Source organism: Mobula hypostoma, chromosome 23 (assembly GCF_963921235.1).
Source record: "Mobula hypostoma chromosome 23, sMobHyp1.1, whole genome shotgun sequence".
NCBI lineage: Eukaryota > Metazoa > Chordata > Chondrichthyes > Myliobatiformes > Myliobatidae > Mobula > Mobula hypostoma.
Window position 1 is genome coordinate 51,855,054 of NC_086119.1, and position 24,159 is coordinate 51,879,212.

The following is a 24,159-nucleotide window of genomic DNA, read 5'->3' on the forward strand; positions in this document are numbered from 1 at the left end:
GAGGGGTTAAAGTGCCAAATACATTTGAGACTGTCAGACTTGAGTTTCCACTGGACAAGTTTTCAAGTCTAGACTACTGGTCATTCAGAGCAAGTTAACAGTTCAGCTCAGATGTGTATTGTACTGGAAGGGTGCAGGGGGTGGGAAAGGAGCTGGTGAATAGGGACCAAACCTTTCCAAGGCCAGTCTTTTGAGATAAATTCAAAACCCTTCAGTGCACTTAGCTCTATTTCAGTGGTCTCCAACCCCAGACGGATATGTCATTTTGTCCCTGAAACATCAGCTTTCTTAATTCTGCATGGACACATCCCGGCACCCTGTCATCTCATTATTTAATGCAAAGGCCTGTTCCTGAAGTTTGTTGAGTTCTTGTAATAGGGAGAGCATTGCAGTGGTACCTGGAAGATAGCCTGGAGGGATCAGTAAATGAAGCTATGTAGATAGAATTTAGAGAAGTGATGACTTTGATGGGTTTATATCATAGATCTCCTTATAGTCTGCTGGATTCGAGAGAACAGGTATGTAGGCAAATAGTAAAAGGATGTAAAAGCAATAATTTTGTAGTACTGGGTGGTATAACTTTCCCAATATCGACTGGGATTGCATTAATGTAAGGGACCTAGGTAGATGGACTTTGTTAAGTGCATCTAGGATGGGTTTTAAAACAGTATGTAGAAACTCCTACTAGGGAGGAAGCTGTACTCAACCTTACTTTAAGGAAAGAGGATGGGCAAGTGGTAAACGTGTCTGTGGAGGAACTCTTTGTGAAAAGTGACCATAATGCAATCAGCTTTAAAGTTGTCATGGAAAAGGAGGAAGTTGGACCTGGAGTTAAGGTCTGAAAGGGGAGGGAGGAGGGCTGATGTCAGTCATTAAAGGTTGGGCCCAGGGAAAGTACAGACCAGCCACTAGAGGAAGAAGCAGTGTCTGATAAATGGGAGTGGGATATTTAAAATGAAAGCTGCTCATTTCAGATTAACATGTTTCTGAAGCTAAAATAGCAGGATTAGGGAACAAAGCTCAGTGGATTTGTGTATGGTAAGGAGGGTGCCTAAGGACAGAGGGACCTACTGGAAAGATCAAAGTCAAAGTAAATATATGCCACCATATACTACCTTGAGATTCATTTTCCTGCAGGCAAAGTAGAGAAATACAATAGAGTTTATGAAAAACTATACATAAACAAAGACTGACAAACAACTAGTATGCAAAAGACAAATTGTGCAAATGAAAATATGAGTTATAGAGTTCTTGAAAGTGAGTCTGTAGTTGCGGAATCAGTTCAGAGTGAAGCTGATTGAAGTTATCGATGTCAGTTCAGGAGCCTGCTGGTTGTAGGGTAATAGCTGTGAACCTGGTCCCGTACCTCCTGCCTGATGCTGGTAGTGAGAAGACAGCATTGCCTGGTTGATTGGGGGGGGGGGTGTCCATGATGGCAGCACACCCCATAAGTGTGCTCAGTAGAGGGCTGGGCTGTATCCACCAGCCCTGGGCATTGGTGTTTCAGTGATGCAGCCAGTCAATATACTCTCCATTGAGTATCAATCAGAATTAGGCTCAATGTCACTCCCATATGTCATGAAATTAGTTGTTTTGCAGCAGCAGTACACTACAATGCATAATAATTTAAAAACTAAATTACAATAAGAGGTATATTTTTAATAAAAAATTAAGTAGTGCAGAAAGGGAGAAAAAATCATGAGGTAGTGTTCATGTGTTCATTGTCCATTCGGAAATCTAATGACAGAGGGGAAGAAGCTTTTCCTGAAGCACTGAGTGTGTGTCTTCAGACTCCTGTACTAGCTCCTTGATGGGAGCAATGAGAAATAGGGCATATCGTGGGTGATAGGGGAGCAATGAGAAATAGGGCATATCGTGGGTGATAGGGGAGCAATGAGAAATAGGGCACATCATGGGTGATAGGGGAGCAATGAGAAATAGGGCACATCATGGGTGATAGGGGACCAATGAGAAATAGGGCACATCATGGGTGATAGGGGACCAATGAGAAATAGGGCACATTGTGGGTGATAGGGGACCAATGAGAAATAGGGCACATCATGGGTGATAGGGGACCAATGAGAAATAGGGCACATTGTGGGTGATAGGGGAGCAATGAGAAATAGGGCATATCGTGGGTGATAGGGGACCAATGAGAAATAGGGCATATCGTGGGTGATAGGGGAGCAATGAGAAATAGGGCATATCGTGGGTGATAGGGGACCAATGAGAAATAGGGCACATCATGGGTGATAGGGGACCTTAACGATGGATGCTGCCCTTTTTGAGCCACCACCTTCTGAAGGTGTCATCAATGCTGGGGAGGCTGGTGCCCATGATGAAGCTGACTGCAGCTTTTTCTGATCCTGTGCAGTGGCTCCTTCATACCAGATGGTGATGCAACTAGTTAGAATGCTGTCCAAGCTGCACCTGTAGAAACTTGTGAGAGTCTTTGGTGACATACCCAATCTCCTCAAACTCCTAATGAAATATTGCCATTGTCTTTGTAATTGCACCAATACGCTGGGCTGAGGATGATCCTCAGAGATGTTAATGCCCAGGTGCTTGAAACTGCTCATCCTTTCCACTGATGATTCCTCAATGAGAACTGGTTTGTGTTCCCTCGATTTCCTGAAGTCCACAATCAACTCCTTGGTCTTACTGACATTGAGTGCAAAGATGTTGTGACACCACTCTATCTGCTGATTGACCTTGCTCCTGTAAGCATCCTCATCACCATCTGAAACTCTGCCAGCAATAGTTCTGTCTTCAGAAAGTTTATAGATGGTTGTTGAGGTGTGCCTAGCCGCGCAGTTGTGAGAGAGTGGAGAAGTGGGCTAACCACGCATCCTTGAAGTGTGCCAGTGTTGACTGTCGGCGAGGAGAAGGTGTTATTTCCAGCGAGGAAGTCAAGGATCCAGTTACAGTGGGAAGTACAGAGGTCCAGGTTTTGGAGCTTTTTGATTAGAACTGAGAGTATGATTGTGTTGAACACAGAGATATAATCAATAAACAGCTTGACATAGGTGTCCAGGTAATCCAAAGCTGAGTGAATGGCCAGAGAGATTGTATCCACTGTAGGTGTCCAGATCCTTGCTTAGAGAGGAGTTGATTCTGACCAAGACCAACCTCTCAAAGCACTTCATCACAGTAGCTGTGAGTGTAACTGGCGATGGTCATTGAGACAGTTCACCCTGCTCCTGGGCATTGTATGATTGATGCCCTTTTGAAACAGGTGGGAACCTCTCTCTTCAGCAGTGAAATTGAAGATATCCTTGAACATTTCTGTCAGTTGGTTGGCACAGGTTTTCAGTACCCTGCCCCTGACATTGGGCAAGAGTCCACCCTCTTGAAAGAAGTTCTAACATCAGCCTCTGAAACACAGAGTCACCAGATGCTGCAGGGATTTGCACTGGTGTAGTTTTATTCTCCCTTTCAAAGCTGCATAAAAGGCATTGAGCTCACCTGGGAGTGAAGCTTCACAGCCTTTCATGGTGTAAGGTTTTGCTTTGTAGGAAGTCGTGGCTTGTAAAACCTGCCAGAGCTGATGTGCATCCAATTCCAAATCCAACTTCAATCGGAATTGTTTTTCACTCCTAAAATAGCCTTCCGTAAGTCGTACCTGGACTTCTTGTATAGTTCTGGATGGCTGGTCTTTGAATGCCATAGATCTAGCCATCAGCAGACTCTGAAACTCCTGTGTCATCCATGGATTTTGGTTTGGGTATCTATGGAAGCTTGTCAAAGCATGAGAATCTGCACATGTATAAGAAAGCAGAGATGCTGACGTGCTTCCTTAATACACTTATGTCCTGGTCCCTTTGATATGATAATGCCAGGGAATTGAACATAACTCACTTGCTCCACCTTCGATCCCCTACTGAGGACGGGTTCATGGATCTGTGGTTTCTTCCTCCTGATGTCGGTAATCCTGTAACCTTTGGTTCTACTGACTTTAAGTCAGAGTTGTTGTGGCATCATTCAACCAGGTTTTCAATTTCCCTCCTATATGCTGATTTGTCACAGTCTTTGATTCAGCCAACAACAGTGATATCAGCAAACTTAATTTAGTCACACAACCGTAGGTATAAAGTGAGTAGGTGCGGGGGGGGGGGGGTTAAGCATTCAGCCTTTTAGTGTACCTGTGTTGATGGTGATTGTGGAAGAAATGTTTTTGCCAATCTACAAGCTACACCTGTAGAAACTTGTGAGAGTCTTTGGTGACATACCCAGTCTCCTCAAACTCCCACTGACAGGGTGAGAATATTGAGAATCCAGAGGGGGATCTTGAGGCACAAGTCTTGGAGCTAAGTGATTTGTTTTGAGTGTGTGATAGCATTGAATGCTGATAGCAATGAAGAGAGTTCTGACGTACAGTCTGGGAGTTGGTGCTGAATGGCATCTGCTGTGGCCTATTGAGACAGTAGGCAAAATGGAGCAAATCCAGCTCACTCCTCTGGAAGGAGTTGATAGACCTCATGACCACCCTCTCTGTGCACTTCATCACAGCCAATGCCAGCGCTACTGGGTGATAGTAAAGCAAATGGAAGTTTCTCTCAGATATTTGAATGGATATCTATGCTACAAATTGTATGTGTCTACCTGCATGGAATTTGCAAAATTATGACCTGCTTTTGCAAAACTCAGAATTCCATTTTGTTTTGGAATTGCTGCAGATTGTTATTGGTTTTCAGATGCAGGTATGGAAACAAATGCAATCTGCCAGGCACACAATTATTACCTTGGATTTCCTTTGTTAAGTGCATGCAGGAAGGGGTTTTTTAAAGCAGTGCACAGTCCTCACAGAGAGGGAGTTGTATTCAACCTTCAGGGAATGAAGATTGGCAAGTGGTGGAAATATCTCTGGAGGAAACTCGCTTTTCACCTATAACTGTGTGGCTGAGTACAGCTCCAGCACCATATACAAGTTTGCTGATGATGCTACTGTTATGGGCTGTTTCAAAGTGGTGATGAATCAGCATACAGGAGGGAGATTGAACACTTGGCCAGGTGATATAATAACAACAGCCTCTCACTCAATGTCAATGAGACCAAGGAACTGATTGTAGACTTCAGGAGAGCCAGTAATCATTAGAGGATTCAAGGTAGTAGCTTTAAATTCCTGGGTGTCACTATCTTAGAGGACCCATCTTATAAATATTATTGCAAAGAAAGCATGACAGCACCTCTACTTCCCCAGGAATCTGCAAAGATTCAGCATGTCATCAAAAACCTTGGCAAACTTCTATAGATGTGCTGTGGGAAGTGTGCTGACTGTCTACATTATGGCCTGGCGTGGGAACACCAATGCCTTTGAGAGAAAAATCCTACAAAATGTAGTAGATTCGGCCCAGTACATGACGGGTAAAACCCACCCAAACAATGAGCACATCGACATGAAATGTTGCCGTAGAAAAGCAGACATTTTTTCTACGTCTGCCAGGCCTTGCTCTTTCCTCACTGCTGCCATCAAGTACAGGAGTCTCAGGTTCAAGAACAGTTAGTACCCCTGAACCATCAGGCTCTCGAACAAAAGGAGATAAATGCACTCATACTACTTCTGGTGTTCCCACAACCAATGATCTCACTTTGAGGACTCTTTATCTTGTTGTTTCATGCTCATTTATTGCTAATTATTTCTATTAGCATTTGCACAGTTCGTTGTTCATTGATCCTGTTTACAGTTACTGTTCTATAGATTTGCTAAGTATGCCCGCAAGAAAAAGAATCTCAGGCTCTCTGATAATAAATTTTACTTTGAACTTTTGAAGCATATCCCTTTTCTTTGAGGAAGCATTGAATTTAAATTATTCAGGCAGAATCGGAGAGAATGAAATAGCGGAAAGGGAAGAGAATATTGGAAGGAACTGGAATCTAAAATATAACCAGAAACCTTCTGAAATGTTCAGCTGGTCAGGCAGCATCTGTGTAGAGAGAAGTGAGTGAAGTGAAATTTTTTTTTAGGAAAATTGACATCAACAGTTCCCCTTTCCACAGATGTTGCCTGACCTGCTTAGTATTTCTAGTATTTGTTGATATTTTGGACTTCTAGGAACTACTTGTTTTCATCCTCTAAAGTAAAAGTACTTTTTTATCGAAAGTTACAGATTAAGGATGGGAGCGAGTTTTAATCACCTAACAACAGAACAGGTTTATTATCACCGTCTTCTGTGATGAGAAATTTGTTCAGTGTTGGCAGTATGTAAAATTACAAAATAAATGAAGCATTTTCTTAAACTGGTGGGCATCAGCTGAATACCTGGTTCTCAATCAAACCTGTTTAGCTGTAAATGCTGAGACACAATTAACTCCCGCAACAGCTTATTTACTCAACCAGTCGCCCAGTCTTTTCTGCTCTGTATTGACTGTCAGTACCTGCTGCTTCATATGTAAAACTATGTTTAAATTGTTTAGAATCTCTTCCCCACTCCAACATTACCATCCATTCTTTGTTTTCAATGCAGTGTTTGTTCTGAGTTATTTGAACGAATGCTGAATTTCTACCATTGTTTTTCTTTTTGTAGTTTTGGCAGTTAGTTCACTGGGCTTGTAATTAAATATTTTTATTTAACAAATGATATCAAGATAACTGCAAGAGACTGAATTACTGTAGCCATGTTTACTTACTTAACAAACCCAATTTAAACGTAATTTCCATCCATAGGGTAACTTGCTGTAGATTGATATTTCAACAGGTAAATAGATGCACTGATGAAACAGATCATTTCCTTTATGATTCCCTTTGGCTTCAGCCATCTCAAGAAGATTTAATATTGCTTTACCAATGAATTACTAATTTAGTTGTTCAACGAACAAGACAGTTAACCTCTGAGTGCAATTGTGCTTGAAACAAATGTGATGTGGTCAGCTTTAGAACATTTTGAGTTATACTTACCTGATTTTTTTCCTCATTTTAATTAGACAATTAATTGGTATCTCCCACCATCAGATTTCTAAAAAGCTGTCTATTTCCCCTGAGTAATACTTGGATGTCAAGATTTATCTATTGGACCACATCTTGCTGGCTGCAGCTAGTGTCCAGAGGAAACTGCTGCCGTCCAGCAATTCAAACCAAAGTGAGCCACACACCTGTGGCCAGGCTGTAGGTGCAGGATTTGACTGAAGATTCACAGACCTAACCAGTCACAAGATCCATCCATGGTGTCAATCAGCCTTGTTTAACCCCCATTTGATTTCAATATAGATTCTAGAACAGTAGATAGTCAAGTCAAGTCTATTGTCATTTAACTATATACATTTAAAAAAAACATATAATGTATATAGTAACGAGGCAACTTTTCTCTGAGCCAGAGTGTAAAGCACAGCAGTGCACATAACGCACAATATCTTATCAAGGTAGGATAAAATCTACAGATGGATCACACTTAAATAACAAACTGAAATGCATAAATTAAATATTGTAAGGTATGGAGCAGATTAATCAGAGACACTTTGAATATGATGCGGCAGGGAGCTCAGAAGCCTAATGGCCTGGAGGAAGAGACTGTTTCTCATCCTGACCGTTCTTGTTTTTATGTGTCGGAGTCTCCTGCCTGATGGTGGAAAGTCAAAGGGGATGCTGGATGGATAGGTGGGGTCCTTGATAATTCTAAGGGCCCAGCGTACGCATCGCTCCTGATAAATGTCCCTAATGGCCAGTAGGGAGACCCCTATGATCCCCTCAGCCATTCTCACTGTCCTTTGTAGGGACTCCTGGTCAGATGCCTAGCTGCTCCCAGACCAGATGGAAATGCAACTTGTCAGGAAGCTCTGTGATGCTCCTGTAAAATGCAGTTAAGATGGGGGGGACCCTTGTTTGCCTCAATCTCCTTGGGAAATGAAGAGGCTGTTGTGCCTCCTTGTTCAGGGAGGTAATATTAAGGGACCAGGTGAGGTCATCCGTGATGTGAACTCCCAGGAACTTGGTGCACTTTAACTCTCTCCGCAGATGCCACGTATGTGCAGAGGGGTGTGTTTCATCTGCACCTAACTGAAGTCCACAGTGGTCTTCTCCACACTCAGGCTAAGGTTGTTGTTCTCACACCAGTCCACTAGCTGCTCCACTGCCTCCATTGTTGAGGAGACCAGCCACTGTGTATCATCCACAAACCTGATACGGTTTGAGATGGATCCCGCGACACAGGCATGAGTCACCAATGTGAACAGCAGCGGGCTGAGCAGACAGCCTTGGCGAGCACCAGTGCTCAGCGTAATGGGACTAGAGACGTTGCTGCCCAACAGACTGACTGTGACCTTACTGTTAGGAAGTCCAGTATCCAATTGCAGAGGGAGGTGTTGAGACCCAGTGGGCTCTGTTTCTCCACCAGTTTCTGGCGTATGATAGTGTTAAATGTCATGGATAGGGCGAATGGGGAAGAAAAGCAATTTTTCTTTTCATTATCTTGTTTTTAGTTTTTAATATTTTTTGTTTTTAAATGCTCTCAAATTTAATGTTTTATTTGCTTAGTTCTTATGTTAGATCTTTAAAGGCTGTTAAGTTCAATGATAGCCTTGACATTAGATAAAGTTGAACATCAAAAATGTTTCCAGGGCAGAATTTCCACAGTACTCTGCATGAAGCCAGTCAGTCAGCGATTCAGATCAGAACAGTCCATTCAGTGGAACAGATTGTGTTGTACACTAGAAAGCAAAACACAAAGATGGGTGTTTCTACAGCATCTGTAAAACGTTAAGCACAACCCAAAATACTAGCTAGTCAAAGGAGTAACTATTAAAATCTAGTTACTGTTCTTATTAAGAAGCAGTAGCTAATGTTTACGAAGGGTCTCAGTCATCCAGGTCATTGTATATCAAGCAGTAGTAAATCAAGGCAACTGGACTTGCTGTATTGTCTGGAGGACGTTTTGCCACTCATCCGAGAAGCCCCTTCATTTCTGATCCATGGTGGGTTGTTTTCTGGCTTATAAACTCTGAGTTGTTTAAAGGTACAGCAATCACATGAGGTGTAAACATTCACAGAATGCATCAACTCTGTGGATAATAACATCAACTTTACATGAGAAGACGTAGAGAACAATGGACTGGCCATTTTAGACTCTGCAGTACTTATCAAAGAAAATGGACATCTAGATATTGAAGTTTACAACCTACAGCTATCAGTACCAACAGTTTGACTCTCCTCACCCATTAGGACACAAGTTGGGGGTTAGTAGAATACTACATCACTGGGCCGAGACTATGCCCACCAACTTTACAGCTAAAGGTAAGGATTACAAGTATTTGAGAGAAACCTTGAAAGCTTGCAGCTTCCCTGACTGGGCCTTCATCACAACAGCAACAAAAACCAGCAGGGACATCAGCCCAAAGGCAGAGGTACGGAGCAAAGCAGATGGAAAAACAGTCATCCCATATGTAGTTGGAGTTTCAGAGAAACTCAGAAGGATTTTCAACAAACACCAAGTCCCTGAGCTTTTCAAACCTACAAACACACTCAGTCAGACAGAAACTTGTCCACCCCAAGGTTCCTACACCTACATCCAAACATAAACAGAGCAACCCCGCACTTCCCGTTTCTACCTCCTACCCAAGATCCACAAACCTGCCTGTCCTGGCAGACCTATTGTCTCAGCTTGCTCCTGCCCCACCGAACTCGTTTCTGCATACCTCGACACTGTTTTATCACCCCTTGTTCAATCCCTTCCGACCTATGTTCGTGACACTTCTCACGTTCTTAAACTTTTCGATGATTTTAAGTTCCCTGGCCCCCACCGCTTTATTTTCACCATGGATGTCCAGTCCCTATATACTTGCATCCCCCATCAGGAAGGTCTCAAAGCTCTACGCTTCTTTTTGGATTCCAGACCTAATCAGTTCCCCTCTACCACCACTCTGCTCCGTCTAGCAGAATTAGTCCTTACTCTTAATAATTTCTCCTTTTGCTCCTCCCATTTCCTCCAAACTAAAGGTGTAGCTATGGGCACCCGTATGGGTCCTAGCTATGCCTGCCTTTTTGTTGGGTTTGTGGAACAATCTATGTTCCGTGCCTATTCTGGTATCTGTTCCCCACTTTTCCTTCGCTACATCGACGACTGCATTGGCACTGCTTCCTGCACGCATGCAGAACTCGTTGACTTTATTAACTTTGCCTCCAACTTTCACCCTGCCCTCAAGTTTACCTGGTCCATTTCCGACACCTCCCTCCCCTTTCTAGATCTTTCTGTCTCTGTCTCTGGAGACAGCTTATCCACTGATGTCTACTATAAGCCTACTGACTCTCACAGCTATCTGGACTATTCCTCTTCTCACCCTGTCTCTTGCAAAAACGCCATCCCCTTCTCGCAATTCCTCCGTCTCCGCCGCATCTGCTCTCAGGATGAGGCTTTTCATTCTAGGACGAGGGAGATGTCTTCATTTTTTAAAGAAAGGGGCTTCCCTTCCTCCACTATCAACTCTGCTCTTAAACGCATCTCCCCCATTTCACGTACATCTGCTCTCACTCCATCCTCCCACCACCCCACTAGGAATAGGGTTCCCCTGGTCCTCACCTACCACCCCACCAGCCTCCGGGTCCAACATATTATTCTCCGTAACTTCCGCCACCTCCAACGGAATCCCACCACTAAGCACATCTTTCCCTCCCCCCCTCTCTCTGCATTCCGCAGGGATCGCTCCCTACACAACTCCCTTGTCCATTCGTCCCCCCCATCCCTCCCCACTGATCTCCCTCCTGGCACTTATCCGTGTAAGCGGAACAAGTGCTACACATGCCCTTACACTTCCTCCCTTACCACCATTCAGGGCCCCAAACAGTCCTTCCAGGTGAGGCATCACTTCACCTGTGAGTCGACTGGGGTGATATACTGCGTCCGGTGCTCCCGATGTGGCCTTTTATATATTGGTGAGACCCGACGCAGACTGGGAGACCGCTTTGCTGAACATCTACGCTCTGTCCGCCAGAGAAAGCAGGATCTCCCAGTGGCCACACATTTTAATTCCACATCCCATTCCCATTCTGACATGTCTATCCACGGCCTCCTCTACTGTAAAGATGAAGCCACACTCAGGTTGGAGGAACAACACCTTATATTCCGTCTGGGTAGCCTCCAACCTGATGGCATGAACATTGACTTCTCTAACTTCCGGTAGGCCCCACCTCCCCCTCGTACCCCATCTGTTACTCTTTTTTATGCACACATTCTTTCTCTCACTCTCCTTTTTCTCCCTCTGTCCCTCTGTCCCTCTGAATACCTCTTGCCCATCCTCTGGGTCAACCCCCCCCCCCCCATCTTTCTTCCCGGACCTCCTGTCCCATGATCCTCTCGTATCCCTTTTTGCCTATCACCTGTCCAGCTCTTGGCTCCATCCCTCCCCCTCCTGTCTTCTCCTATCATTTTGCATCTCCCCCTCCCCCTCCAGCTTTCAAATCCCTTACTCACTCTTCCTTCAGTTAGTCCTGACGAAGGGTCTCGGCCTGAAACGTCGACTGCACCTCTTCCTAGAGATGCTGCCTGGCCTGCTGCGTTCACCAGCAACTTTGATGTGTGTTGCTTGAATTTCCAGAATCTGCAGAATTCCTGTTGTTTGCGTTTAAATATCGTATATGCTGTCCAATGTGATGAGAACTGCTCAGATCTGTATATCAGTAAGGCAAAACCACTTCATAAGTGGATGGCTAACACCTCAGGTCAAGGCTCGGCTATATATCGACAAGGGACACTCCTTTGATGATAACAATGTGCACATTTTGGACAGGACGGCCAGGTGGTTGGAAAGAGGGCTACTACTACTACTACGTCGACTCAGGCCCAGGGGGCCAGCGTTGGGCACGATGTCGGGCCTGAAAAGACTTGAGAAAGGGCTTAAAGGAGGCATCTTTGTCAAACTGGAAAACCCATCCCTACACAGACATGACACCACCTATCAGCCACTTACAATGCAGCTGATGCCCCTTTCATTACCTCTATGACTCTTAACAACCCTCATGTGATTGCTATACCTTTAAACAATGCACAGAATTTATAAGCCAGAAAACTACCCACCATGGATTAGAACTGAAGACGCCTCTCAGATGAGTGGTGAACCGTCTTCCAGACAACACAGCAAGTCCCGTTGCCTTGAATACTACTGCTTGATCAGCTACAGTGATGGAGAGATCTAATAGTGATCAAGTGATGTGTTTTCATGATTTGATGAGAGGTAAGTATGGACTGAATTTATTGACTGCATTCTCCATTTACCCAAAAGTTCACAGCTCTTTGCCTGTGTACATACAGTTTTAGGTTTTGTTGTGTTTGTTGCTAGATGCTAAGCTATGGATGCATCTGTGAAATTGTTTCCATCACGAAAGTACTCCCAACTTAACAAATGTTTGGTTGTCTTACAGGGACTGAAGAATGTTGCTGCTATCAGTCTCGCCATTAACCATCAGAATAAAGCCACCAAACTCCTGAGTGAACAGGCAGCATCCCAAACCAAGCCTGCTTAATGAAGCTCTTGAAACCTCCTGACCACAAAGCCAATAGAACTATGACAAGCAGAGTCACCCATGAATTACATCATACAGCACTGACTGTCAGATGTACTTAAGCCTGCATTTTTTAAAAGATTTAATCCACCTATTTTCCCCTCACTATCTTTCTTTTCTCTTCTGCACTGTGACAAGACTCTTTTGAGAGCTCCTCAAATTCCTTGGATTCTACATTCATAAAAAATCCAATTTAAACTTGTCTTACCCACCACCTTGACAGTACAGGATCGGTTTCTGTTGCAAATATTTCTATCAAATTGTTCCACTGTAGGAGCTCGGCAGACAGCTCCTCTTGTCCTTAATTCTATTAACAGGTTCCCTACAGTTGAATATTTGTGTGGAGTTGATCACGGAAATTGTTGATTTTGCTTTTGGTAGGTTGGATATTACATAGTAAGAGGGTTTACAAAGGTAAACTTTTTTGTGTACTGAAATAGAAATCTTGACCAGCTTGTGTTTACTTCATTTGAAAGTGTGACAGAGGATAAACTGTGACCTGGAAAGGCCATGAATTCTCCTGTGCATTCACATAGTCTGTATTGCATCTTAACAAGTGCTCACGTTCCCCACTCTTGTCCCTCCCAATCTGAAAGCCTTCCAGATAAAGAAAACCGAAAGGATATGTGCCTGACATCTGTTGTCTGTCACAAAGGATGCATATTTTACATCCAACTATTGGAACAATTTTTTTTACTTAAGTTAGATGGAGCATATAATGCCATTTCTAACTTTGTACTGATCTTGAAGCAAGAAAATTTTTCTTTGCTCCCATCTTCTTCCTCCTATGATCTGCCCCCTATTCCAATGCTGCATAGAATTTTGAATGTATAATGCTGCTGATATTATGTGATGCGGGTATTAATTAATCAGTTGAAAATAATGGACGTTTAAAATATTCTCTCAGTTGTAATATATGCTGAGCTCTTTTAAATAATATGCCAACTTGGTAATGTTCAATAAAATAGAAACTATGAAATGTGCAATTAATTTGATTTTTTACATGAAAATTTGAAGAGAGCTTGAGGTACTAGACACCGGGACTGTGTTGTGTCTCAGAGGAATTGCAGTAACGTTCCAAAGTGAGGAGTTTTATTATAGGGAAGGCAGAGGAAAGGAAAGGGTTAAAATGGAAATAAAAAGGAAGTTGGAATTTGGGATATGGGCTGTTGATAATAGACATGACAGGTTTACGCTTCAGCAACACCATAGAGTCAAAAATGAATATTCTGACCCAGCCAACGATTGCAGCCAACAAAGAACAACTTTTATTGATGGCATCTGCAGGACTGAATTGAACAAGAGGAATCTGTTGAAGGTACATTCAGCCCATGGGATCTTGAGGGGCGGTGAAGATGCCAAGTTAAAAATGGTGGAGCATAATTTATCAGAGGCTTATTGGATGGTGAACAGGTGATGTTAAGATACAGGAAGATGGCAACATTTGAAAGAAGCAGGAATTCTCAGCAATGTGGGACAAAAGGAATGGAATAAATATCCTCTGTACTGTGATTTCTGTCCTCTCTGTTACTCACCTTCTCTAGCTGTTCACATCACTTGAAGTTGTATGTATTTTCCCAACTTTTACCTGTTATTCTTTCAAAACCTCAGATTCCAATGAGTGAATTAATTCAAAAATGTATGATACTTTTAAAATGCACAATAGTTAATAAAATCTCTTCTTTAAAAGTCCATGGTTTAAATTCCTCAATATTTCAGCACGTTCTGCTGTTAGGTTGGGAATGGAGTTTCTACAGATGATCTTCAACCCTGGACAAAGTTGGACCCGGGTAAATAACGAACAGCTCCGGAGTAATCTGCCTTTCCCTTCTAGCAAGTGCTCTGCAGTTCATTGAGATGGAACCTCCCTTTGTGAAGGTTTAATTAGTCACAATGCATTCCCAGTAAGCCGTAACACGAGAGACTGCAGCAACACAAAAGGCCTTGGAGGAATTCTGGGTGAGGCACTTGACCCGAAAATTCGGACGTCCATTTTCCTCCACAGACATTGCCTTACCTGCTGAGCTCCTCCAGCACTTATCGTGCTCTCCACATTTTGCTTGGTGACCTACAGGTCAGGATTAGATGGCTTCCCACTTTCATCTGGAATATTTCTGAGAACACGGCAGTCTTTTGTTTTTGTTTGTGAAACTCGAGTGATTTTTTAAATTATTAAATCTGTTCCCCCTCTCCTACTTGTTTTTGTTGGGACTGAACTCTTCCCCATCAGAATCAGGTTTAATATCACCAGCATGTGTTGTGGCAGCAGTACAATAAAATGCATGATAATATAGAAACAAAATCAATTACAGTAAATATATATATATATATCAAATAGATTGAAATAAAAATCAAAAAAAGTGAAGTATTGTCCATTTAGAAAGCATATGGAAGAGGGGTAGAAGATGGGTATGTCATAACAGCTATTGTGTTGGCAAAGGTCTTCTGTTTAAAAGTGAGATTATCTAGAATGATGTATTTTTAAAGTGATAAAGCCTTGGCTACTATCCAGCACTCCAATTGCCTGCCCTAAAATACCAGGCATAGTTTTGTAGGTGAAGCCCCTGGAGTGAAGGGAAAGTAAGCAGTGTAATCTGTGACATTCGCTCTTGGAAGCTGAAAGTAATGATAACCTCACTGGGACAGGACTGCAATGATACACAGTGGGTTTGTTCAACGCTGCTGTGATTCAGAATGTGATGTTGCTTTCTGAGTAAACATAATTGCCCACTGAATCTATGCATTTCTTCCCATGCAATAAAACCACTCCAATCATACAACAGGGGAGGCCGCCATTTGGCCCATCGTGCCTGTGACAGCTCTGATTGGTCCCACCCATCCTTGCCCTTTCTCTATATGTTTACTGACTTTGTCAAATATTTATCCAAAACCCTTTTGTTGAACCTGTTTGCATCATCACTCAAGGCAACACATTCCAGATGAGAACTCACTATTTTAAAGGAGTTTAAAATCTGCATATCTCCCCTCTGCTTCTTTTGGTGTGCTCATCAAACGAATGTCTGCTGGAGGCTTTCCAATCTGGTAAACTCAACAGTCTGTTAACCACCACCCCCCCATCCCCACAAAAAACACCTCGGCTTAAAATTTAAAAATGACCATGTGTGTAAAGCAAATGAGTGGCATTGTCCAGAGCAGCCCTGTAAATGGGTTAGGATGTTGCAATGGTCGGGAGGTGGGCTCATCTGGTGAATTCAATGAGGCGTGCTCAGCACCTGGGGGTGTCGTCAGTCATGGGCTGTAGGTGCCAGAACAGGCTGTAGAGAAAGATGCTGTTGTAAAGTGCTCACCGGGGGGGCACATTGGTGCTCTTTATAGCTGCAACTTGAAGCCAAGTAGGTGAGGATGCATGCTCACATATAAAACAGAGGAACTTGTCTATATTCATATCAAAACACAAGAACTGCAGGTGCTGGAATGAGAGAGGAAAATGCTGCAGATGCTCAGCCAGTCAAGCTGCATTTGAGGAGAGAGAAACAGGTAGAACATTTGGGAAGGGGACTAGGAAAGACCAAATGAGTTAGTTTTAGATTGTGAAGAAGAGGGGGGAGGGTTGCTGGGGGATTAGCTAAAGAGGTTATCCAAGCACTTGGCTACTCGGGCATTTGCAGTGAGATTGCAGGCAAAGGGACGTGGAAACCATTGAAATGTAGGGCAGAGGGACATGTCCAGCAGGATAGGGTATGTGAATGGTGAGAAACTGAACCAAATCACAGGCTGGCTATGTGTGTGCCTCTCTCGTACCTGCTCTCTCTCCCTCTCACCCTCCCCCTCCCCCTGTCCACTCCCTTCCCCTCTCTTCCCCCTCTACCTCCCATTCCCTCTCTCTCTCTCTCCCTTTCTCTCTCTCCCTCTCACCCTCTCACTCTCTCCCCCTCACCCTCCCCCTGTCCACTTCCTTCCCCTCTACCTCCCACTCCCTCTTCCCTATTCCCTCTCCATCCATCACCCCCTGTCTCTCTCCTTCCTGCATTCCCGTCGCTCTCTTCCCCTCCCGTGTCCCAGTTCTCCCCCTCTCATCCACGTCTCCAGTCTCTCCCACCCTTCCATCTCTCTACTACCCCTATTTCCACCCCCCCACCATCTTTCTCCACCTTGTCTCTCTGTCTGCCCTGGTCATAGATAGGGCTGCAGTTACCCTTCTGCTCTGAGACTGGGTGCAGAGGAGATGGAAGGGCATGTTACAGGAGAGCTCGGCTGGGGCTGTAGTCCCTGCGGCAGTGGAGGCTGAGGGGAGACCTTACAGAGGGGTTATAAAGTCATGAGGCATACAGGTGAGGTGATGCTCATAGGTATTTTCCCATGGTTGGGATGTCTAAAACCAGAGGGCATATGTTTAAGGCAATGGGAGAAAGACCTGAGGAGAAACTTCTTCGCACAGAGGGTATGGGTACATGGACAAGCTGCTGGAGGAAGCTTTAGAGGAGGGGTACAATAAGAACCCTGAAAATGCTGGAAACACTCAGAAGGTCAGACAGCATCTGTGGAAAGAGAAGCAGTTTATGTTTTAGGTCTAATGCCCTTCATTAGAATGGGTGGTCTATTAACAAGGAAACCACTTGTCTTTATGTACTCCATAGCTGGTACCCTTGCTAATCACCTTATTTGTGTGTGTCTCTGCATGTGGTTTTCCAGCTAATCAGGATCCTAACAAACGCATCAATTTATAAAATTAAAATATACTTTCATTATCCCAGATTATGAAAGTTTTTCATTACTAAAAATGGTCTCATTTGGACCCAATGAATTTATGTATGTTTAAAATTAGCTGCCTTTGCCTATTTTAGTCTTGTTCCCGTGGGAAATCCATTGAGTATCATTCTTACTAGCACAAAGCAGTCATGCATTAAATTCCTAATTATGGAAAATGTAATAAAATAAACTAAATATACTGAAAACTTTAAACCAGAAAGTATGCAGCCAGTGTTCATGAAGATAAGTTCCGATATTCTGGGTGTTCATCATTAAAGTAGTTGTAAATAAATACAAAGTAAAATCTGATCTTCCAATACAGAAGAGTTGGGATGCATCATGTCTTGCCTCTGGAGATAATGCACATTGGCTTCATTTGCCAACTGGCTGAATTTTGTACCGTTTTCACACCCACAAGTTAGGAAATTGGCTAGCCATTTCTCCCACTCAAGGCCCAGTTTGCTGTAATGGGAAGCAGCTGGCTGCAGATGCTGTTCTTTTACTGTCTTTTTGTTGCTTCAGAATTGATAACCTTCTGCTTTTTTCCTCCCTGTGTGTAGGCGTTGCATTAAAACTAGCAATGTGAAATAAGCCATGGCTTCCAATGATTTTAATTATTGCTAGAAGCTTTATTGTTTTCCTGATCTCTCTCTCTCTGTGCCGTGTTAAATATCACTGCAGAGCTTTATTTTCCTCTGTTGTCAAGTGTCTGTAGTTCTTCCCAGTCTTCCAAATCTAACAGCAAAATCACTGCCAGAGAAGACTATTGTGGAGGATGCCTGACATAACACTGAGTTCTGGAACACGCTTCTTGTTCGCCCTGTTATTCAATGCCTCCAAGACACCTGAGTTCAGCCCTGTGATCTCTTGCCTTGCCACTAACACACACACAAACACACACACACACTGTAGTGCCAGCCCCCTCGGCAGAAGTGTGTGATAATGGCCTGACCTGTTCCCCCAGTGGGCTGGGCTTGGTTCTGTTGATCTCAGGCAGATTGCTAGGGTGGATGGCTTGTGAAAGAATGACTAATTATCTCTGGGAGGAATGGAGGAGGAGGAGGATTAAAACTGGATGACTCACTTGTAAAACACAGCCTCTCAACCTGAGCTGCAGTTCGGTCGGCTGAAGGATGAGGCAAGGATGCATGCTGGCTCTTCAGGAAGAAGTGCTAAGAGTAAGAATGCACAGTTGTGGTCACTGCAAAGTCTCTATGGTTAGTCCTGACGAAGGGTCTCGGCCTGAAACGTCGACTGCGCCTCTTCCTATAGATGCTGCTTGGCCTGCTGCGTTCACCAGCAACTTTGATGTGTGTTGCTTGAATTTCCAGCATCTGCAGAATTCCTGTTGTTTGCGTTTAAATTCTCTATGGTATTAGTCAGTTTGTCTGCAAATTGGAACTTGCACATTCCAGTCCCACTAGAAACATGCCCTCCACAGAAATGTTTCATTACAGAGTTCGTAATGGAATTTCTGCATTGTAGTCAGTCGCTGGTGATGACAGAGTCCCTGTGTCAACACAACTGGCTTGTAATTCCACCCAACGGAGTTGTATTTAGTGTGCAGGTATGCAGGAAACTTGATAACCATCCTTCAATTCAAGGCAAGCCCAAAAACCACATTCCTATTGACCCCCCCCCCCAACCTGTATTAGCAAGTAGGTCTTTAAGTTTCCAAGAAGTGACACATCCTATTGAGAGTCAGGTAAATGTTTTGCAATGACAACAAAAACTAAAACACCTATTTTAAATTCCTTCCATAGCATTGCAGTTCCCATAGACAAAAGCTGGTCTTCTATAACCTGAAACAAGCACACAAGCAGTCCTTGTCCTGTAAAGACATATGTTGAGTTTTTACTGCACTGTAAGACTCTGACTATAGTAGTCACTTTCCATATCAGGGCAGTCCATTGAAGATGCTGAACTGACTTTAGGAGTAGGACTGATTCATAACTGAACTGTGCCTCAGTTCCTCTCACTCTCTGGAAAACTCTCCTTACCCCAAGTTAATAAAAATGCATCTACCCCAGTCCTGAAGGTTTGAAATGACTTCCCCACCCAATCTGCTATCTGTCATCATCCCCCTTCAAGAGGAGCTTCCAAATCTCCGACAGATGCAGCACAGAGCCTCACTGATTCATCCTCTGGCCCATGGATTTGATTTAATACCCTTTACAGATGCCAACTGTTTCTGTCGACCTCTCCTGTCCAATTCCCTTGCCAGCTTTCAATACCTTGTTCGGATTGCCTGTAATGGTAGTCAAACAGGATGAGACGCTTGTTGGGTAGTTTCCTGTTCCCTTCTTTGGAGGTATCGGTATACTGTGCGTGGGATCCATTTACAACTTGTGGAGGATGTAGATCCCTGCTGTGGCATAGGTATCGGGTACGGTCAGCCGTGCTCACACGCAGCATACCTGATTCAAGTAAATGTCAGCCATGTTTACTACTTACAGTAGCCCCAGTGTGGCTGGCTAATGAACAGTTCTGTGAAGGGGCTCGGGGACAGAGAGAGAGAATTAATCAGGTATCCATTCTTGTTCCTTGATGGCAACTGCTCAGTATGTAACAGTAAGAGAGAGTTTAAATGTACTAAAGCCTAATAACACAGCGGTCCCCAACCACTGGGCCGCAAAGCATGTGCAAGGAAACGATATGATTTGGCGATATGAGTCAGCTGCACCTTTCCTCATTCCCTGTCACACCCACTGTTGAGCTTGAACACACGTGAGGTCATTACCCACGCATCATCCATGTCAGTGCGGGAAGAAGATCAACTCCTCAAGCTTGCAAATGACAGCGGGCTGAAAAGTATGTTTGACATAACATCTTTGCCGACATTCTGGATCAGAGTCAAGGCTGAATATCCTGAGATAGTCACAAAAGCACTGAAAACGTTGCTTCAACGAAAACTAAATTGCGGAATAGACTGGACATAAGGAACCCCGTTCGAGTATCGCTGTCTCCCATCACCCCTCGATGGCACTGTCTTGTTGCAGGGAAATAAGCCCAGGGCTCCCACTGATTCAGCGATATTGGTGTGTTGCAATGATTTTACATGTTCATACGGGGAAAATATGTGCTGTGTGTTTAATATCCAAACGTTACCTAAAATGTTATGATGCTATTGACTTATAAGTGACCTATATAACAATATAACAATTACAGCACGGAAACAGGCCATCTCTGCCCTTCTAGTCCGTGCCAAACGCTACTCTCACCTAGTCCCACCGACCTGCACTCAGCCCATAACCCTCCATTTCTTTCCTGTCCATATACCTATCCAATTTAACTTTAAATGATAATATCGAACCTGCTTCTGCCACTTCTACTGGAAGTTCGTTCAACACTTACTTCAAGCTCCCCTGTCCTCCCCTGATAATTGACTTATCACTATATTCATGCGAGGAAAATATGTGCTATGTGTTTAATATTAAATTCGTTAGTAAAACCATTTTGGAAACGAAATTGAGTGTATTAGCCACTTGTTACCTATATTCTGGTAACACCCCCCCCCCAAACAGAGTTGCCAAAAACAATTTGTAGAAAAAAATCGGCACGTACAGGCATGCCCACGCAGGTGCCCGCGCAAGGCTTCATGGTCATGGTAGTCTTTCTTGGGGTAAACACAAAGTATTTGACTGCTACTCTTGTCCGTTGGCAACCCTACCACCCCCCACCCCCCACGTCGGCCGGTCTGCAAGAATATTGTCAGTATTAAACCGGTCCGTGGTGCAAAAAAGATTGGGGACCCCTGTAATAACATGTAGCAGCAGGCTCAAGGGAAGCTTACCCCACTGTTGTAACACTATTAAATAATTCCCCAGTACTATAAACTGGAGTTTTGATGTCACCTTGTTATGATCTTCATCTTGTTGTTAACCCACACTCACTTTCTCCGTAGCTGTTTCATTTTATTCTGCATTGTTATTGTTTTACCTTGTTCTACCTCAATGCGCTGTGCAATGATCTGATCTGAACGTAAGGCAAGCTTTTCACTGCACCAGAGTGTACACATGCAAATAATACACCGATTCCATTTAGAATACGGTGTTCATCAGTAATGGGGGTGGGGAGTAAGTGTTTCATTCGTCTATGGTAAAATATGCTAGATTTTCCTCAAACTAAGTATATTAGAAGCATGTTCATTTGGATGAAAGATTCAGCTCCTTTTGTGAATGATGTTTGAATGTGCATTGGAATTAGAATTGGTTTGTTATTGTCAGGTGCTGTGATATGTCCAGTGAAAAGCTGGTCTTGCATACTGTTCATATAGATCAGAGTATTACACAGTGCTTTGAGGCAGAACAAGGTAAAGCGAGAACAATGCAGAATTAAGTGTAACAGCTACAGAGAAAGGACAGTGCAGGTAAACAATAAAATACAATTGTGAGGTCACAAGTCCATCTCATACTAGGGAACTGTTTAATAATCTTATAAAGACACTGCAGAAACTGTCCTTGAGCCTGACGGTACTTGTTTCAGGCTTTTTTATATTCTGCCCAATGGAAGAGAGAATGTCTGGGGAGGGTGCGGTCTTTGATTGTGCTCTGTCTTGGCTGAGGCAGCACGGTGTAGAGTCCGTGGCAGGGAGGCTGGTATTCGTGATATACACAGCTGGGTCTGCAGGTCCCTGTGGTTTCTTGTGGTCACGTGCAGAGCAATTGCCATACCAAACCGTTATAGAAACATAGAAACATAGAAAATAGGTGCAGGAGTAGGCCATTCGGCCCTTCGAGCCTGCACCGCCATTTATTATGATCATGGCTGATCATCCAACCCAGAACCCCGCCCCAGCCTTCCCTCCATACCCCCTGACCCCCGTAGCCACAAGGGCCATATCTAACTCCCTCTTAAATATAGCCAATGAACTGGCCTCAACTGTTTCCTGTGGCAGAGAATTCCACAGATTCACCACTCTCTGTGTGAAGAAGTTTTTCCTAATCTCGGTCCTAAAAGGCTTCCCCTCTATCCTCAAACTGTGGCCCCTCGTTCTGGACTTCCCCAACATCGGGAACAATCTTCCTGCATCTAGCCTGTCCAATCCCTTTAGGATTTTATACGTTTCAATCAGATCCCCCCTCAATCTTCTAAATTCCGACGAGTACAAGCCCAGTTCATCCAGTCTTTCTTCATATGAAAGTCCTGCCATCCCAGGAATCAATCTGGTGAACCTTCTTTGTACTCCCTCAATGGCAAGGATGTCTTTCCTCAGATTAGGGGACCAAAACTGCACACAATACTCCAGGTGTGGTCTCACCAAGGCCGTGTACAACTGCAGTAGTACCTCCCTGCTCCTGTACTCGAATCCTCTTGCTATAAATGCCAGCATACCATTCGCCTTTTTCACCGCCTGCTGTACCTGCATGCCCACTTTCAATGACTGGTGTATAATGACACCCAGGTCTCGTTGCACCTCCCCTTTTCCTAATCAGCCACCATTCAGATAATAATCTGTTTTCCTATTTTTGCCACCAAAGTGGATAACTTCACATTTATCCACATTAAATTGCATCTGCCATGAATTTGCCCACTCACCCAACCTATCCAAGTCACCCTGCATCCTCTTCACAGCTAACACTGCCACCCAGCTTCGTGTCATCCGCAAACTTGGAGATGCTGCATTTAATTCCCTCATCCAAGTCATTAATATATATTGTAAACAACTGGGGTCCCAGCACTGAGCCTTGCGGTACCCCACTAGTCACCGCCTGCCATTCTGAAAAGGTCCCTAGGTCGGATGCTTTCGATGACATATTGATAAAAATTGGTAAGGGTTGTTTGGGGACATGCCAAACTTCTTCAGCCTCTTCAGGAAGTAGAGGTGTTGGCAAGCCTTCCATCTGAGGCATTTATGTGGTTGGACTTGAACAGCCACTCTGAAGGACTCGTAGCACTCAGCCCTCTCAAACACAGCACTGTTGATGTAGGCAGGATCACTTGCACCTCCCACTTCCTCCATCACGATAAGGGCCCATTTTGTGGATACACTTCTCCATCTTTTTGTGCCTCACCACTCACAAACTTCAATTAATCCTGCTCTTTCTTCCCAATAATTTTATCCAGCAATCTGCAAATGCTCCCTAGCTAAAAAAATTATTTTGCATAGTATAAATTCCCAATTTAACCATTAATGTTTTTACTGTGATTTGTAAAGATTATGTATAATTTAAGTTTAATTTGTTTTTCATGTGAATACTATTTATCTGATGCTCTGTGCTGTTTCATTGACCTGTGCACTCAAGGACATCTGCCCGTGATGATAAACTCAACTTTATCCTTCCAACCAAACCTTCATCCCTAATCTTCCCTGTTGTGTATTCTCACCAATGCCAGACCTTCATCCCCAATCTTCCCTGTTGTGTATCCCACCCCTACCAGACCTACATCCCCAATAATTCCTGTTGTGTATCCCACCCTCACCAGACCTTCATCCCCAATAATTCCTGTTGTGTATCCCCACCAGTGCCAGACCTACATCCCCAATAATTCCTGTTGTGTATCCCACCCCCACCAGACCTACATCCCCAATAATTCCTGTTGTGTTTCCCCACCCCTACCAGACCTTCATCCCCAATCTTCCCTGTTGTGTATCCCCACCTCTGTCCAGTCTTGTCATTACTTTCTGGATGCCACAGTTGAAATGACACAGACTACACTGCCTGCACATTCGCCTACCAATCAAAACGTTGTTTCAACCTTTGCAGCAACACACATCAAAGTTGCTGGTGAATGCAGCAGGCCAGGCAGCATCTCTAGGAAGAGGTACAGTCGACGTTTCAGGCCGAGACCCTTCGTCAGGACTCAAAGCGTCTCAGCCTGAAACGTCGACTGTACCTCTTCCTAGAGATGCTGCCTGGCCTGCTGCGTTCACCAGCAACTTTGATGTGTGTTGCCTGAATTGACAGCATCTGCAGAATTCCTGTTGTTTGCGTTTCAACCTTTGATTTAGTTTCATGTTATCA

The 24,159-nt window shown here is 43.9% G+C and overlaps 1 protein-coding gene across 6 annotated transcripts in view; it reads left to right on the forward strand.

Annotated features, from left to right (window-relative positions):
- The window catches only part of zzef1 (zinc finger, ZZ-type with EF hand domain 1), a 266,638-nt gene extending 252,468 nt beyond the window's left edge, over window positions 1–14,170 (forward strand). For all 6 annotated transcript variants that reach the window (XM_063031513.1, XM_063031517.1, XM_063031514.1 and 3 more), the window contains one exon: window positions 12,344–14,170. In XM_063031513.1, the coding sequence (XP_062887583.1) occupies window positions 12,344–12,445 (102 nt within the window). In that variant the 3' untranslated portion in view covers window positions 12,446–14,170. The remainder of the gene's footprint in view (window positions 1–12,343) is intronic.
- Window positions 14,171–24,159: the final 9,989 nt, after the last annotated feature.